General features: G+C 45.9%; 1 protein-coding gene across 1 annotated transcript; it reads right to left on the reverse strand.

The window, feature by feature from the left end:
- Positions 1-8,486: 8,486 nt before the first annotated feature.
- Positions 8,487-19,322, reverse strand: LOC306925087 (lysine-specific demethylase 5B-B-like; the record flags this gene model as incomplete). The annotated part of the gene is made up of 6 exons (XM_079503768.1): positions 8,487-8,868; positions 9,564-9,727; positions 9,873-10,037; positions 10,169-10,348; positions 12,245-12,383; positions 19,222-19,322. 6 exons carry the CDS (start codon positions 19,320-19,322, stop codon positions 8,487-8,489), a joined length of 1,131 nt encoding a protein of 376 aa, XP_079359894.1.

Here is a 19,322-nt window from a genome sequence, read left to right on the forward strand (position 1 = left end):
CCAAGCTGCCCTCTGGCCAATGGGAAGGGGAGAGGCAAATATCCCTGGCAGCCACACAGGCTGCAGACACAGAGCAACACAGCAGAGAAGGCAGCCACGCAGGTTGCAGACACAGAGCAACGCAGCAGAGAAGCATGATCACACTGCAGCCACGCAGGCTGCAGACACAGAGCAACGCAGCAGAGAAGCATGCTCACACAGCAGCCACGCAGGCTGCAGACACGCAGCAGAGAAGGCAGCCACACAGGCTGCAGACACAGAGCAACGCAGCAGAGAAGGCAGCCACACAGGCTGCAGACACAGAGCAACGCAGCAGAGAAGGCAGCCACACAGGCTGCAGACACAGAGCAACGCAGCAGAGAAGGCAGCCACGCAGGCTGCAGACACAGAGCAACGCAGCAGAGAAGGCAGCCACACAGGCTGCAGACACAGAGCAACGCAGCAGAGAAGGCAGCCACGCAGGCTGCAGACACAGAGCAACGCAGCAGAGAAGGCAGCCACGCAGGCTGCAGACACAGAACAACGCAGTAGAGAAGGCAGCCACGCAGGTTGCAGACACAGAGCAACGCAGCAGAGAAGCATGCTCACACTGCAGCCACGCAGGCTGCAGACACAGAGCAACGCAGCAGAGAAGCATGCTCACACTGCAGCCACGCAGGCTGCAGACACAGAGCAACGCAGCAGAGAAGGCAGCCACGCAGGCTGCAGACACAGAACAACGCAGTAGAGAAGGCAGCCACGCAGGTTGCAGACACAGAGCAACGCAGCAGAGAAGCATGCTCACACTGCAGCCACGCAGGCTGCAGACACAGAGCAACGCAGCAGAGAAGCATGCTCACACAGCAGCCACGCAGGCTGCAGACACAGAGCAACGCAGCAGAGAAGGCAGCCACGCAGGCTGCAGACACAGAGCAACGCAGCAGAGAAGGCAGCCACGCAGGCTGCAGACACAGAACAACGCAGTAGAGAAGGCAGCCACGCAGGCTGCAGACACAGAGCAACGCAGCAGAGAAGGCAGCCACGCAGGCTGCAGACACAGAGCAACGCAGCAGAGAAGGCAGCCACACAGGCTGCAGACACAGAGCAACGCAGCAGAGAAGGCAGCCACGCAGGCTGCAGACACAGAGCAACGCAGCAGAGAAGGCAGCCACGCAGGCTGCAGACACAGAACAACGCAGTAGAGAAGGCAGCCACGCAGGTTGCAGACACAGAGCAACGCAGCAGAGAAGGCAGCCACGCAGGCTGCAGACACAGAACAACGCAGCAGAGAAGGCAGCCACGCAGGCTGCAGACACAGAACAACGCAGTAGAGAAGGCAGCCACGCAGGCTGCAGACACAGAGCAACGCAGCAGAGAAGGCAGCCACACAGGCTGCAGACACAGAGCAACGCAGCAGAGAAGGCAGCCACACAGGCTGCAGACACAGAGCAACGCAGCAGAGAAGCATGCTCACACTCACTGGGTGACGGGGAAGGAAGAGCTCAACGGAGACAGCGCTTCTTTCACCTGACAAATATCACTATGTGATAATTTCTTGTTTTCAGCAGGGTTGTGTGATATTTGGACAAAATCTGTAGGAGTAATATAATAATGAATTGCATTTTTATAGCGCTTTTCTAAGTGCTCAAAGCGCTTTACAATGGTTCATTCATTCATACATTTGGAGGTGAAGCGGCGAACAGTCGACGCCAGCGTCCTCACTTCCCACATTCACACACCAATGGTGGCAAGCTTACACCGACCGACTCATTGGAGGCAATGTAGGGTACAATGTCTTGCCCAAGGACACTTCGACATGTGGACAGGAGCCGGGATTCGAACCGCTGACCCAGGGATCATTGGACGACCTGCTCTACCTCCTGAGCCACAGCCGCCCATGAGAAATATCAAAAGAAATCACACCTGTGTGAACTGAGTGGTGCAACTCCGTGTGGGGGTCCCTGGAACTTCTACACCCACAGGAACGTGCCCAGGGTGGCGGCCCGGTTCTGGCGAGTCGCCCCATGTCCGAAAAGGTAGAGAAATGACAGAGTTACCGTGTGGGGGTCCCCGGAACATCCAGACTCCCAGGAACGCGCCCAGGGGGCCGGGCTGGATCTGGCAAGCCGCCCCATGTCCGAAACGGTTGAGAAATGACAGAGTTACCGTGTGGGGCCCTCAGGGGGTCCCTCTACTGTACTGTACTGTCACACTCGAAATCATCATATATACAGTTAATCAGAAAAATCACACCTGTCAGGGGCCCTCTTATCATCGTACATCATCATGACATAACGTGTCTATTTGCTCAGACACTATGACGTAAAATTGTCCATTCATTGTCAGTGAGAATTTACTCTTATCTTAATCAATCAAATCAATTACAACATAATGTTTGTTTAAGCAACGGGTGCTAATGTTTGTTTTAGTCCTCAACTAAAACAAGCATCGTTGAAAAACAAACATTAAAGCTGTATATAGGAGGGGCTAACGCCCCTCAAAAATAGACACTAAGCTGATTTGCTCAGACACTAGGTCATACAATCTCATTTATCAATGGAGTGCAAATTCTGCCTCAAATTTGAGCGTGGGTTTTTGAGTACGCTCACGTCGGCAGACTCGGCACGACATTTATGAAGTGATCGCAAACAGCTGATCCTTGCGTAATTTTGGTCGTTATTGATAAATGTGACGGCTGAAATCAATCTGGCACGCCCTATAAAATCAAGCCTCGCCCTAGTTTTTGCGATATGAACTGCAATAGGACCAAACAACGTATGGAAACCATAATTACATGATGGAAACTTTGGAAAGCCAATAAAGGTTTCCCTCACTTGCCTGTCATGTCCGTGCACGAACGCATGCACGCACCTATGCAAGTATGCATTTTGGCAAACTGAAAAGAAATGCCAGTAGGATTATTCCGTGAGGCTACAACGTTTGTCAAGTATAGGCTACATTAATCACATATCACAGTTACATCGACGATCGTCATGAATGGAATAGGTTTGTAGGATATTTATTTAACCCATTCTTAGAAGTTAAGTGCAGTGCAGTGCGCTGCATGTTAAAGCGACCCCCCCGTGAGTCGGACTGCTGTGAGTGACAGATGATCACTGATTGATGAATGAATGGCATGCATATATGGATGAGGATGAAGGCTGGTACGTGTTCCAGTGTTGCACAGGTTTGGAGCGTGCGGTTTCTATCCTTAACGCAGACCGTTGTACATAACACCAGACGTAGGCTACTGTAGCTTATATAAGTTTGGAGACCTCACTGTCCATGACAAGATTTAAACAGCGGCGCCACCGCCTGTCGCTCCCTACTCCCGAAAATGCTCTTGCATAAGCAGCCTACTGTAGGCCTAGTTAGCCTATATTAATATCATTGTAAATAGGCAGGTTTCAAGTGTCTTTGTCACTTGGAAATAAAATAGGTGTGCGTGTCCAATGTCCATTTATTTTATTTGTTTAAACATCAGAATTAAGTTCCATGCAACTTGTTGTCCCTCCTCTCAGGATGTTGCTCCAGGTTAGACAAACATATCATTCATATATTTAACATGAGACAAGGAACACAGAATAAATGTTGGAATCCCCAACCCCTGACCCCATATTCTGGGAGGGGGGGCAAAAAAAAACAAAACTGAAACAGTAATAATACACCCACTCCGGTGTTTCAACATATAACCCGTATAGGCGTGTACAAAACAAATGTGACAAATATGCAATTGATTCTCAAAAGAGATGGGGGGGATAAAGCAAAAAGACCCAGCATTCAGACTGGCAGGAGTGCTTTTATGATGGCCAAATTGGAGCATATACAACTGACCTCGTAGGTCATAACCAATGTGGCGGTAACAAAGCCTCAGCACTGATGAGTTTTAACACTAACTCCTGCTGCCGTTTCAAAAAACAGATCTCTTATAACTCTCAATATGGAGCCCTGAGAAAAGGTTGCCATAATGACTAACCTTGGTTTAGATTTGTCTCTACAGTAGATTTGTGTAGATTTGTATCCCAAACTTGTACAGATCCTGGGTCAACAAGGGTGGAGTTCACTGCTTTTTCATTAGAAAGTAAACATTGTCTCAAAGCCGATTTTTAGGTTTAGGCAACATAGATGCTTCCCCAGTCATCACCTGGGGGGAATCCATTTTTGAAACAGGTCAAAACTAAAAACAAGACAAAACAAAAACACAACCCTCTCCAACCCAAATCCAACAGCGTAGCTACTACCGGCAAGCTGTTTGGTTATGTCAAGTGAAGAGGTAGTTAGTATAAATGTATCTAACAACTAAACTGGTTATTACAAATACAGAATTGCTGTAATGACAACTCAGCCTAAGTGCAGTTATAAGTCATCTTGTGTTGGCAATACACCATAACACAGCACTGGGATGCACAGATTTTACAAAGTGAGAGGTACCAGGGTGTTCCAATAAATCAGGCAGGAACTCATGGAAGGCACCACAGCCTCAAAGTCTTAAGGCCATGACACACTAAGCCGACATCAGCCATAACGCCATACTTGATCTATGGCCGACAATCGCCAGGTTTTTTGTGGGTTGTTTGTTTGCGTCTCCTGTGCCGTTGCATGAGGCACACAATAAACAACGGTAGCCATTCAACTGACTGAGCATGTTGAATTAGCAGTGGAGGGAGTCAGTAAGGAGTGTTCTCCGTTTAGCAGTTCAGCTTGAGCAAACCAAAGCACAAGAGAAAGTGAGCAGCAATCTAACAGCAGATAAAAAAGAGTGGAAGTTGGCCATCAGCTTCAGCTGTAGACTTTGCGGTGTGTTTCAGAGCAGTTCTTACATAAGACATGAGGCAACACAAATTGATCTGATAAATCGCTGTTAATTCCTGCAAGTCAGCCTGGTGTGTCGGGGCCTTTATAAGAGCTTGAGAGTACGGCAGACTTTGTCAACATGCTTTAGAAAGTAGAGAAAAACAACTGCCACACATGCACATACTGTACTTGTCAGACGATTTGTATCAATGAAGCCTTCATACTGTCCATGCATATTTTGAGGCACAAGGCCGCTTTAAACAAATTTTGACGCAATCATGTAAAATATTGTATAAAAGTATTGGAATGGTAAAATTCAACTAACTTGCAAGTAAATAATACACTTGGAACACCCTATAGACCACGTCTGTCTCCATACAATTATAAAGAACATATAGTGCTTACAGGGAGGGATGGGTGCTTAAAGCAGTGCTACAGAATTAAGATTTGTATATATAAAATAAGTATGGCACTGCCTTTGTGACCAAGAGGCACCTATAAACCATATAGTTGTAGCTTTAGTTGGCCTCCCATCAGTCAGGTCTAATGAGCCATGCATGAACCCCAAGGTAAAACCAAGCTAAGCTAGGTACCATAATACAGGAGTCAGGGGTTCACATGCTGTAGCTGCTGTTGCACAGTAAATTTGCAGCGTCTATAGTCATATAGCAGTAAGTGGTATTGATCATGTTCCAATTATTGACCTATAACAACAACAAAAACAGCAATAAAATCCTATTTCCCAACACACAACTTTAAAAAATAAATAATGTGCTTTTCAATATTAATTTTCTTTACATCTTCTGTCAGAAAGGCCTCATGTGAAAAGTAAAAGGGTTCATAGCTCAGCAGAGAAAAGGGTCCCATTCATCCTGTAGAATGGTTGAGGGCAGAAGCTAGAGGAAGCAGACCTTTGCTGCAGCCATAGATTGTAATAACATAATGGACGTAATGACTGTGACATCACCCATAGGTTTGTGAAGTCACATTTTGAAGACTCAGGTTTATAATTTTGACCATCGCCATCTTGGATTTCTGCAGCCAGATGTGACTATTTCAAGAGTGTAGAGATGGGGATATGCACTGATACTCTTCTATGGTGATCACTGTGCCATCTATTTGTCATTCACAATAGCCAGTAGCCACGCCTTAAAGTATACCCTGCGCCTAGTTTACTCTAAATGGGACCGTAAATTAACAAATGAACATTGGCTCATCGGCTGTATTGAAGAAGACTTAAAACTACTGTAGCTATTCCGAACATAAACTCGTTAGGAGAATGGTAAAAAAATCAAGTGTAGAGTCATCTTCTCTGACTTCTGTACAATCACACCTCTTTTTGCTACCAGTGGAGTCGCCTACTGCTGGCCATGTGGAGAGGCTGCATGTTTAATTCACCTCCACAATGGCTTCATTTTTCAGACCAGGAGCTTCTTACTTGGCTGCAACACTGGGACCAATATGACCTGGAGCCCAGGTACAGAGGTAATACTTAAATGTGGCTGTTGGATCAGACATATGGCTGCCAAGAAGTTTATATAATAGATTAAATGTTATTTGTGTATGTATATAAAGTAAACTGTCAGGCAGTCACACTGCAAGACAATCACTGATGTTATATGGCCGATCGATCCGATATAAGGATCCAGGTAAAGATTAGGCTATGTGTAGTGCAAGATTTCAACAACTGGAATGACAGCAAAAATGTAATGCAATGCGTTGCTGGGTTGAGCCCAGATCCAGCAAATAAAAAGAAAATGTAACTACATAGCCACCGCAAACTTGAGAACTACACTCCTTGCATACAAAATACAGGAATTTTTAAAAAGTCAACAATTAAGAGCAAAAATAATAACATGGTACTTAAGTACTTAATTTAAGGAAATCTAATCTGCAGTGGATTAAGTGGTGATAACATCAGTGATCAATTTCACTTGGGCCTTGGGCTCATGCCATTCAGTCATGAGCCCAAGGTCCACATGGAAGAGTCTGGTTTGGTCCAGTTTCCTGACTTCAGGTGGTCAGCAGGGATACTGGTGAAAATGTGGGGTGAAGGCTATTAGCTTTGGTGAGGCTTCAGAACCAAATGGGGCAGAGGCGTGGTCGTGTCCAGACATCTCCTGATTACATGGGCATAATCTTGGCAGAAATTGGAGCTGAAAGAACACCTGGTATTCTTTCCTCCTGATATTAGGAACCTCCATGTTGTGAGTGGAGGGACAGATATCTTCATACTTCTTCCCAGTAAAGATGTCAATCCCAACCATGTGAACCTTGGCATGTCCATGCTTCCCAGTCTTGGAGGTGGACATCATGTATTGCATGGGAAAGGTGGAGGAGGCTCCAGAATCTGCACTGGAGAATTCAGCATCGAGGTCTGCCATGGTTGCTGCTCACAGGATGCTTCCAACAAAAGCCGTACGTCAGTAGAGCACGTCAGGAGGACACACAGATAATATTTTATGCATATAAGCCTTTGACATATAATATGCCTTTTGTATTCTTTCTGTATAGCAAAATGTAGATTGTTATGTTAGACATTGAGGGAAATTAAGATTCTCAGATTTTGTTTTTAAACGCCGCTTATCAAATAACCGGTTAATGGATTGATAAGGTTATCAATTATCAATTAATACATTCATTGATAATACATACCCAGGTCATACAGGACAGGATTCCATTAAAGTGCAGTGTACTCCACTACAATTATTCGAAAACTTTAGTTACTATAGTTACTTTTTAATTTTTATTACTAAACATACATTAACCGCTTAGGTGACATTCACACCAGAAAGCTTTGCTGCGATTAAAACGAATCCTGCTGCGCATTGTCAGAAAGTGCACTTCGCTTGGCAGGTGTGAAGGCTAATTTGAATCCTAATGCGTATCAAAGAACCGCATTCTACTCCGAGCAAAAACGGGGGTTTCGCTTCGCTTCCAATCGCACTTGATTACGATTCGGTGCAGGTGTGAATGCAATCCGCAGTAAATAAAGGAAATGAAGCAAACAATGTGGCGGGTGAGGAGCTGAACACAGTTGGAGACGGAGAAGGCATATTTTACGCAGCGCAAAGATGTCCCGTTACCGTGGATAGACGTGGTCGAATGAGGAGACTGAAGCCCTGATCGAAATTAAATTAGGACGAGTACATTAATCAATTGCTTAAGGAAACACATATACAAATACTGCAGTGTATTATAGCCTACACTACAGAATATTCTGTCTGTCTGTCTGTGCGTGCCGTAAACATGGAGTGCTGTCACTGTGTGGGGACTGGGGAGTAGGGACTTTCATCTCGATAAACTTGTAAACATTTTGCGCTGGTGTGTTATATCAGTGCGCTCAGCGCTGTTCCTTCCATGCCCAAAAGAACAGTGCGTGGCTGCGTGCGTATAGAGAGAGAGGGAGAGAGAGAGAGGGGGGGGGGGGGTCCAGTCCCAGACGGCACGACACATGCACGTTATGAGTATAATTTGAAATTTTGATCACCATAGATTTCACTGTGTAGGCTATAGTTTATGAATGGAACACATTGATAAAGGTCCCCCCTGCTGCGTTTCCAATAGCTGCGGATGACAGTGTGAAGGCAAACCACAGCAAATGAAATATGCAAGAAGTCCCAATTCTCCTCCCATTCGCATCGAGTCTACCGAAGTATTAGGTGGGAATGTGACCTTAAACTGTAGATTTACAAAACGTGTGATGTCATGGCTCACGTTGCGTATGCCATTATATCGGTGCAGAGCCGCACCTGTGCGCTGTCGTTCTCCGCCGTGATGTGCCCGGCGTGGTGTGACGACACCCAGCGCATCAGAGTGGGCGGAGTACCCGGCCTGTCCGCCTCCTCCGACCCGGAGGAGGAGAGCTGCGCCCGGCGCTGATAGCGCAGGGCCCTCTCCACGGCGTGGTGCAAGGCGTCGCCCTCGGGGAGCCACGCCTGCAGGTGCTGCTGCAGCGCTGCCAGCTGGGTGCGGGCCTCGCTCAGTGGGGGCTTCTTCTCACACCACCGGCACAGCGGGCAGATCCATGGCTCCGCCTCCGGTGCCGTGATGGCGGCGGACGGGTCCCTGACGCACACACTGTGGAAGGCGTCCCTGCGTGCCCACACACAGTGTTTGATTGGTTACAAGAAGAAAAAGAAAAGCAGAGGGGAGTGCATTTACTTAGAGAAGCACCTCATCCATTTTCTTTTTGCTTTTTCTGCCTTTATTGATAGGTTGAAAGTAATCTGACAGGAAATGGGGAGAGAGATGGTGGGGAAGACATGCGGGAAAGGCCATCGCGATTGGGAGTCGAACCCGCGGCACGCCGTCAGGCTCAACCATCTGGTGCCCAGATGGTTGAGCTAACCGTCCAGGCCCACCTCATCCATTTTCAACTTATGTATGTATTATTAAGGAGCTCTCTCTGGCATAACTTTCTGTCGACATCACCCCCTCTCTGAAGAGTTAAATTATTGTTAAACATCTGCATTACTTAATTTACAAGAATTGGAGAATGTAGAAGAATTGTTATATTGATCGTTTGCCTGTTATTATCTCTCCTATGGTACCAACAGAAAATTACGACAACAAAATATTCTACGTTTTGGGTCTGAGAGGCTGAATCTATCAAATGGTGGTCCATGGCTCAAATGCCAAATATATAATGGGCCTTGATATGAAAAGGGTTGAAAACCACTGATCTAGGTAAAGCACACCCTTGAGTGTATTGCTGAAAAACTAAAATAAAGGGACCCACACACGGGTCTCGACCCAGTGTTTGGGAACCAGTGGTTACTAGGGCCTACCTGCACAGCTCGCACTGCAGCATGGCACCCATGGGCGCCTTGTGACACACGCACACCTTCAGGGCGCTGAGGTCGGCGGCGGGGAGGAGCTTGGACTCGTTGGACGCTCGGAGAGCGAGGAGCGCCTCCATCTCGCAGAGCCACACCTCCTCCAGTGTCGCCATCTGGTGTAGGAAACATCACGTTACACATGAATTTCTTGTTAAATGTGAATGCAAATAATGATGTTACATGTGTGTGTGTGTGTGCGCGCGGGTGTGTGTGCGCTTGCGTGCGTGCATGCTTGCGTGCGTGCGTGCATGTGCGTACAGCAGAGGTAGTGTCTTTGCAGTGCGTGAGGGTCTTCTCCACATCTCTGAGCGCGCTCAGACTGCACCCTTTCTTCTTCCCGCTCGGAGGCCAGTCTTTAGCCTTCTTGTTCTTCCTCTTGGGAGAGGCCACGCCTCCCGTGACCTCACACCTGGGACACAGCACCTAGAGAGGACCCAAAAAACACTACGTCATCTCCTGTGCCAGCGAGTAAAGCACTGGGTGTGTTTACCTCCAGTATAAGATGAAGGGAAAGTGTGTTTAGCTCCAGTAAGGTGAAGGGAGAGTGTGTTTACCTCCAGTAAGGTGAAGGCAGAGTCCTTCCCGAGGAACATGGCCGCGGTGGCCTCCCTCCACTCCTGCAGCTCAGTGACCAGAGCCTTCAGCCAGTTCAGGGGCTCCAGATGGACCTGGATGGCCTGGCCTCGTAGCACCATGTCGGACAGCACATCCAGCACGGGAACGCACGCCCCCACCTGGAGGAACACAGCATTACATGTTGAAGACTCGACTCGACTCATAAAGACATCATGGTTTATTTCTACTCCACGACAGTGTTGACGGTAAGCAATGTAACACACGAGTACGAGTATAAAATAGGCCTAATGTGGCACTGGCGGCTGACAATTAACAATTTACAATTTACAATTTAGGCATTTAGCAGACGCTCTTAATCCAGAGCGACTTACAATAAGCAAGAACAAAAAGCATGGGAATACATCACATATGTAAAAAGCATTTATCGCGAAACATGCGTAAGCTAAGAACGTGACTAGAACATATCTATATAATGACACTATACATATAAACTATAACTAGAACATATCTATATAATGACACTATACATATAAACTACACATATATGCTATACTATGCTGTACATATATACTATGAAGTGCTATGACTACTATACACTATATACTATGAAGTGCTATGACTACATACAATGCACTTATTGTGCTGTCTACATGACATGCTATAAGTCTGTTTCAAATGCTATATAAGTCTAAGAAGTGCTGTCTAAGGGGGGTAGGGTAAGTGCTATGGGCCATGATGGAGTCTGAAAAGGTGGGTTTTCAGACTACGGCGGAAGATCGGGAGTGATGCTGCAGTTCTGATTGCAACGGGAAGTGCATTCCACAGTTTTGGGGCCAGAAGGGAGAAGAGTTTGGGACGTGTGGAGCGTTGTCCCGGCGTTTTTAGTGAGGGTACTTCCAGCTTCCCTGCGTTGGCTGATCTGAGTGCGCGGGAGGGTTTGTAGGGTTCAATCATGCTGGCAAGATATGGGGGAGCCATACCTTTGGTTGCTTTAAATGCCAACATCAGAGTTTTGTATTCTGTGCGGGCAGCGACCGGGAGCCAGTGCAGGGAGCGGAGCAGGGGGGAGACATGTGAGAATTTTGGCTGGTTGAAGACCAAGCGAGCTGCGGCATTTTGGATCAGTTGGAGAGGCTTCAGTGCACATGCCGGTAGGCCAGTAAGGAGAGAGTTACAATAGTCAAGTTTTGACAGGACTGTTGTCTGGATTAGGAGCTGGGATGATTCCTGGGTGAGGAACGGTCTAATTCGTCGTATGTTATAGAGTGTGAACCTACAGGATCGAGTGACAGCTGTGATGTGAGTTTTGAACGAGAGCTGACTGTCCAGGACAACACCAAGGTTCCTGGCTGTTGGGACAGACGTTACCAGGGCGTTGTCTACGGAAATAGTTAGCTCCCGCATCGGGCAGGACTTAGCTGGGAAGAAGAGAAGCTCAGTCTTGTCTGGGTTCAGCTTGAGGTGGTTGGAGGACATCCACTGTGAGATGTCAGCCAGGCAAGCAGTGATGCGCTCTTCCACCTGGGTGGCAGAGGGGGGGAAGGATAGAAACAGTTGTGTGTCATCGGCATAACAGTGATAGGATATATTGTGAGCAGAGATGATAGTGCCAAGGGATTTTGTGTACAGTGAGAAAAGGAGGGGACCAAGTACAGATCCCTGTGGGACCCCAGTTTGGAGGGTTCGGGGGGATGATAACAGACCTTTCCAGGAGACCTGGTAGGTCCGGTCGGTGAGGTAAGAGGAGAACCACTTTAGTGCCGTCCCGCCGATGCCTAGATCCGCTAGGGTGTCTAGGAGCAGCTGGTGGTTCACTGTGTCAACTCAGATCTGATATTTAAGATGACGATTAATTGTCAAACTAATAATTGCGATTAATTTATGAAAACAGTTACAATATCGTTATCCTCATAGCATAGTTGCCTATGTCATATTTTGAAGGTTTTCTGGAAAAGAAAAAAGGTACTCTAAAGTAACAATGTAATTCACGGGTGCCGTGGATGGAATTACAGGCGTGAGCTCAGCCAAAACTGTTTGAGAACCACTATCCTGACCTGAATGTCCTCGGCCTCCTGCAGCCACTCCATGGCTCTCTTGACAGAGTCCTTCAGCAGCAGGATGCTGGGCAGCTGAGCGGGGATGGAGCCCGCCTTCTCTGCAGCCACACTCAAGGTCTCTATGGAGTGGGGGGGTCTGTGGGAGACGGAGAGAGGAAAACACACGTTTGTGAGCCATCAGACATGGCGCGAAAAAGAAAATCTGACAGTCAATGAGTTTTAACCCCGGTCCTCTCACCTGGCCCTCAGCAGACCTTAATGGATCAACTCTACTAATTAACCCTGGCCCTCTCTGTGTCTGGGGGCACAGTCACAAGTGTGTCTTGTCTGTGTTTAATGGCCGCCACAATGCATTTGCAATGGGAGTCACATGGTTTGACCAAACATTTGTGTTTGATGGCTGTGTTCTGCCCATCAAACTAAAATGTTTGGTCAAACCATGTGACTTGACCCACCCTAACCCCCACCAGGTCAGATGTAAAAGAACTTCCCATTTCCAGACTACAGTGGACTAAAGTGGACACTGGACAAAAGTTTGACATTTTTTGACCTGTGACCTGGTGCCAATTTTTGTTTTACACCTCTGCTGCTTAGCGGACAGTGTGGTGTTGTAGAGGAGGTCTCCCCGGACGCGTGCATATGTCACACTAGTCGAAACATAGCAGGGATTTTTGTCCAGTGTCCACTTTAGTCAACTGTAGTCTGGAAATGGGAAGTTTTTTGACATTTTTGACCTGTGACCATGGTGCCAATTTTTGTTTTACACCTCTACTGCTTAGCGGACAGTGTGGTGTTGTAGAGGAGGTCTCCCCGGACACATGCATATGTCACACTAGGCAAAACATAGCAGAGATTTTTGTCCAGTGTCCACTTTAGTCCACTGTAGTCTGGAAATGGGAAGTTTTTTGACTTTTTTTTTACCTCTGACCTGGTGCCAATTTTTGTTTTACACCTCTGCTGCTTAGCGGACAGTGTGGTGTTGTAGAGGAGGTCTCCCCGGACGCGTGCGTATGTCACACTAGTCGAAACATAGCAGGGATTTTTGTCCAGTGTCCACTTTAGTCCACTGTAGTCTGGAAATGGGAAGTTTTTTGACATTGTTTACCTCTGACCTGGTGCCAATTTTTGTTTTACACCTCTGCTGCTTAGCGGACAGTGTGGTGTTGTAGAGGAGGTCTCCCCGGACGCGTGCGTATGTCACACTAGTCGAAACATAGCAGGGATTTTTGTCCAGTGTCCACTTTAGTCCACTGTAGTCTGGAAATGGGAAGTTTTTTGATATTGTTTACCTCTGACCTGGTGCCAATTTTTGTTTTACACCTCTGCTGCTTAGCGGACAGTGTGGTGTTGTAGAGGAGGTCTCCCCGGACGCGTGCGTATGTCACACTAGTCGAAACATAGCAGGGATCTTTGTCCAGTGTCCACTTTAGTCCACTGTAGTCTGGAAATGGGAAGTTTTTTTACATCTGACCTGGTGCCAATTTTTGTTTTACACCTCTGCTGCTTAGCGGACAGTGTGGTGTTGTAGAGGAGGTCTCCCCGGACGCGTGCGTATGTCACACTAGTCGAAACATAGCAGGGATTTTTGTCCAGTGTCCACTTTAGTCCACTGTAGTCTGGAAATGGGAAGTTTTTTGACATTTTTTGACCTGTGACCTGGTGCCAATTTTTGTTTTACACCTCTGCTGCTTAGCGGACAGTGTGGTGTTGTAGAGGAGGTCTCCCCGGACGCGTGCATATGTCACACTAGTCGAAACATAGCAGGGATTCTGTCCAGCATCCACTTTATTAAGTCCATGCACTCCAGTGAATGGACTTGGGCACTCCAGTGCATGGACTTGGGCATTTATCCATTTAGATAACTTTTTACGTTATTTAATTACTTATTTTACACAGAAACATAATGTGTGTCTTCACAATAACTGTAATGTAATAATAATACTAATAATGTAATAGACGCTTTTATTCTGAAAGCAACCGGATGTCTTAAATTTGCTAGCTCTCAAACAGGAAGTTCTAGATTTGCCAAAAAGACGGAGCCATGTGATATCTCCACTGTGGATAATAAACAGTCCTGCTTTTCCAGATCACTGTAGATTTATTAGTTCAGAAGGATCACATAAGAACATGTATATCAGGCTTCCACACTCTGACTCTCGTTGTAACTCTACTGCGCATGACTTGACCCAGTTGCTAAACACATATCAGTTCGTTATTATAGAATGCCCCCTTTCGGACTGGAGGGAATCAACCCCAGGATATTACAATTAATGTACAATTTGTGGTTTTTTACATTGTATTTCAGACTTTTATATTCTATACATGAATGTTGAGTACTGGTGTGGTTGTTTTGTCCTGTATCTGTTCTGTAATTGTTGTCATGTATCTGTTGTAAGTGTTGTTTGTCCTGTCTCATGTGCAAACTTCAATAAAAATACTTGAATAATTATAATAATAACAGTGAGTGGACGATACCATAAAGCATTACACTTGTAAAAGCACTACGCTCTGGAGCACTATGCTCGTTTGTCTTTCCCTGGAGCACCCCTCTACACTGCCTCTTCGGAACTTCGTAACTCAAACATGGAATTGGCGAACTGGTCTTTAAACGCTATTGACAAAATCTTCTCAACAAGGAAATTGGGATCAGAGGAGCCCAGCAAAGATGTTTATCTGTTTGGCTTTATGATAACAGGTCTGTTGCTTTGGAGTGAGCACTGCCCTTGTGCATCGCAAAATCGGAAAGATGGGAACTTTTAATGGGACCCCTAAGTTACCCGTCATGATAATTGACCTGAGCAGAGCAGTAGGAGCTCGGACTGGAGCGATCGAATCGAAAGGTGGACACCATCCTGGGGGGACTCGCCGCTCAAGACAGCACCTGTTGTTGTGACTCTGGACTGGCACGAGCGAGGACGTCTCTATAGCAACTTGTTGCTATCTTCCACCATGAGAACTGACCTTGCATGCATCCCAGAAGAACTCCAGGCTAACTCTCTCACACACACACATGAACTCATGGACTAATAAGTCACATACACTCCCACACACACCCGCCTCCCATCCCACCCTTTTTTTTCCTTCTTCTTTGATGTTGCAAGAAAGATGTATTTTTGGCGCTGCTCTGCGGCGACATGGGGCGACATGGGCATAAGGGCTACGCTTGCATGCGGGCCCTTTGTCTAAGACAAAGAACCTTGAATAGGGCACACCATTTTCAAACATTTAGAGACGTACGAATATATAATATAGTCAAAAAGAAATCATCATAGGAGGTAAAAAGGGAAAAGAAACATATACAGTGAGGGGAAACAGGGGTGGGTGGGGGATTCAGATGTTACGGGGGCCAGTTTCGAATTGCAGCCGTCCGTAGTTCCGTAGTTTTGAAGGAGTCAAGGGATTTGCATGTCTTAATGACTGTTGGTAGGGCGTTCCACATTTTGGTGGCATAGGAGCGAAAGGAATTGAATCCCTTGTTTGTGCCGAATCTGGGTTGCACATGGTTTGTTGAACTCCCTCTGGTGTTGTGGGTGTGGAATTCGTTGACATTAAGGAAGTATTTAGACAGGTACATGGGTATCTTGGTGGTGTAGCGAATCTTGTGGACCAGACCCATTGCAAGGTGCTGTACTCTGTTGTCAACCCTAAGCCATTCCAGGGGGGTGAGGTGGGTTCGGGGAGTGAGGCCAAGTAGTAGCCTGACCAGTTTGTTTTGGGAAGTCTGGAGTCTTGTTTTAAGGGCCTTAGAGGTGCTGCGGTACCAGGAGGTGCAAGCGTATAGTCGAAGAAACCTTGTACGAGGGCTCCTGTTAGGGTCTTCAAGGTGTTTTTGTTGACCAGTGAGGAGATCCTGTATAGGAATCTTGTTCTTTGGTTGACCTTTTTGATTATGTTTGGTGGCCATTTTATCACCGGAAAGATTTGCCTCTAGGATGGAACCTAGGTAATTTCATCTTTTCGTGTGATAATATTGTCACCCACTCTAACCAAGAAGCCATCTGCCTTGCTGAGATTACTATTTGATCCAAATAGAATGGATTCAGTTTTTCCCAGGTGTAAAGATAGTTTGTTATCAGCGAGCCAGGTGCAGATTCTACCAAGTTCAGAGCTGAGGGCCTTTTCAACCTGCAGTTTGTTCCTGTCCGAGACCAGCAGTGCTGAGTCATCTGCGAACAGGAACAAATTGCAGTCACAGCATGACCATGCCACAGTATTTGCCAGCATCCACCTCGTGTCTGATGTGGTCGCTCAAATAGAGGAGGCATGTGTCAGTGGAGTGGGATCTTCTGAAGCCAGATTGGAATTCATACATAAATTTTTTCGTGGCAAGATACGTTTCAACCGGCCTGGGCCATGGCTCAGTGGTCCAGGCACCTTGGCTGGTAATCCAGTCTGTGTGCCGCGGGTTCGACTCCCGATCCCGACGGCCTTTACTGCATGTCTTCCCCCCCATCTCTCTCCCCATTTCCTGTCAGCCTACTGTCTGTCCCTCCATAAAAAATATAAAATAAAGGCGAAAGCCACAAAAAAAAAGGTTAAAAAAAAAAAAGATACGTTTCAACCTGTTCATAGACTATTTTTTCCATCACTTTCGAGATGGAGCTAAGAATAGAAATAGGGCGGTATAGTTGCCGGGGTCTACAGACAGCTAATTTCACAGCAAAAGGCACGACAACGAATTATATAAACCAGATTTAAAGCTAAAATGCCAAAATAAAGCAACGTCAGCTTTACATTTCCCACACTCCTCCTCGTAGAGTCGTAAGTTCGTAACTTGCCTCCTTTTTCTTCTTCTTGACTTGACTTTACATAAGTAGCTATAGGGTGCATTACCGCCACCAACTGGACCGGTGGGTTTGATTGATTGATTATGAATGTATTAACAGATTGGAGAATTACAGTACTACAGTTCAAGCACAACTAAATACAAAACTGTTGGACGTGTAAAGTATTACACTTGTTTACAATAGGGCCCACCATGTTCAATTCATCATAACAACAGGGTGGAACAGGAGAAAGCATTAAAATAAAATAAAACTAAATTCCATCTTTTCTGCTGAGAGGAAGATTCAGTGCCTATATCAAGGTAAAACTCAAGCAGAATTGAGGAATTTTGTTTTATTTTAATTCAACTTTTTTTTTGCAAAGACATATGCCAGGGACCCCCATAAGAGAAGATTCTTATGGCTCTAGCAGTGATTCTCAACCCGTTAAATTTGAAGGACCACCCAGTTTGACATGCAGTAGTCTTTGGACCCCCATTTAATGGCATTTCTATCTGTGGGACCCCAATGTATATTGTAAAATCAATGTTAATTTAACTTTGTTTGAGAGTGTACAAATGGAACCAAATGGACCTGTTAGGGTCCATTTGGTTTCATTTGTACCAGTAGTTCAACAAACCATGTGCAACCCAGATTGGCACAAACAATTACAGTAAGGGACTAAACTAATTTCGCTCCTATGCCACCAAAATGGAATGCCCTACCAATAGTCATTAAGACATGTGAATCCCTTGATTTCAAAACCGCTCTCAAAGGGCACCTATGGAGGGCTGCAGTGCAAGTCGAAACTGGCCCCTTTTCCCATAACTGTATATTATCTTTTCTCTTTTTACCTCCTTTTATGATGATTTCCTGTTTTTTTGTTATAGCCTACTAGACATGTACGTGCCCGTCGGCCACCGGCCTACTTGAGAACGATGCAACTTGGGAACCTAATAATACCGGTTGTCAACTTGTCTAGCACCCGTTTTAACTATCTGTCTGTGTCCCTTTTGTGCCCATACTGTATGGAGATCTCTGTATCTGTCTGTCTGCCTGTACCTGAAGAGTGCAAACTGACTGTGAAAAGTGGACTGGTTATAAGTAATCAATTGGCAGGTGTGGGGTTGCCATGGCAATCAATTGGCTGAGGCAGAGGCTGGAAATTGCACAGGTGAGGGGACTTGGGCTCATTAGGTTTGTGGTGTTTATGGACAACGGTATATGCCACCGACTCAAGGCCGGGCACTGCACTCCCTGTGGGGGTGTGGAACGCGTGTGTCAAATTTGAAGTCAGTGGGGCAAACGGTTCTCAAGTTACGTGCATTACAACCGTACACACACACACAGAGACGTGGCACATTTATAGTTAGATAGATAGAAGTGTATATTTGTACGTCTCTAAATGTTCTGATGAATTGAAAATGGTGTAATTGTGTAATGCTTAGGGGTGTGCTGAAATATCGATATGGCGATATATATCGATATGTCCTTCCGCGATAAATAATCGATATTGATTATTAAAATATCGATATAAAAAAACCCCACTTAATTTAGTGTTTGAGTGGTGCAACCACTATAGACAGCTATGTGTGTGTCCCTCCTTGTGTCCGAGCACGAAAATAGCATTTTTTCAGTTCCAAGTATTTTGTGTTGCAGATATCGTGATATATCGTTGATGAAATTTCATACAATATATTGATATATCGCAAATATCGCAATATATTGAATATCGTGATATTATCGTTATCGAGGGCCTAATATCGCGATATATATCGTATCGTGAGGTACCCATATCGTCCCACCCCTAGTAATGCTTTATGGTGTTGTCCACAGTTAACAGTGTTTGTATTGAGTTGTGCTTGAAATGTACCTATTCTGCATACTGTTAGTAAATACTTCAATCAATCAATCAATCAATAAATCAATTAATCAATATTAAGTGTGTGTGTGTGACTGTGTGTGTGTGTGCGCTCGCGTGTGTGCGTGCGTGCGTGCGTGCAGGCGGTGAACGGAGAAGAAGAAGAGGAAGAGGGAATAGTCGAATAGTCGAAACCCCCCCCCCCCCCCCCATTATGTCAATAATTTATTTGTACATTTCAGTTATTTGTCATATCTGCCCTGTGCATTTTATTACCATGCAAACAAAAATGTATTCTTTATTCATATGTTCCAACATACAATTTGTGCTTATAAATGTTAGCGCAAAACCGGCAAGCAAATCCACCGGTCACTTCATACCAACTGGTCCGCTGGTGGTTCCCTTGGCTCTCGTAGCCACCATCATTCCCATCATCATCATCATTCCCCAT

This window comes from Electrona antarctica, assembly GCF_951216825.1.
Source record: "Electrona antarctica genome assembly, chromosome: 6".
NCBI classification, from domain to species: Eukaryota; Metazoa; Chordata; class Actinopteri; order Myctophiformes; family Myctophidae; genus Electrona; species Electrona antarctica.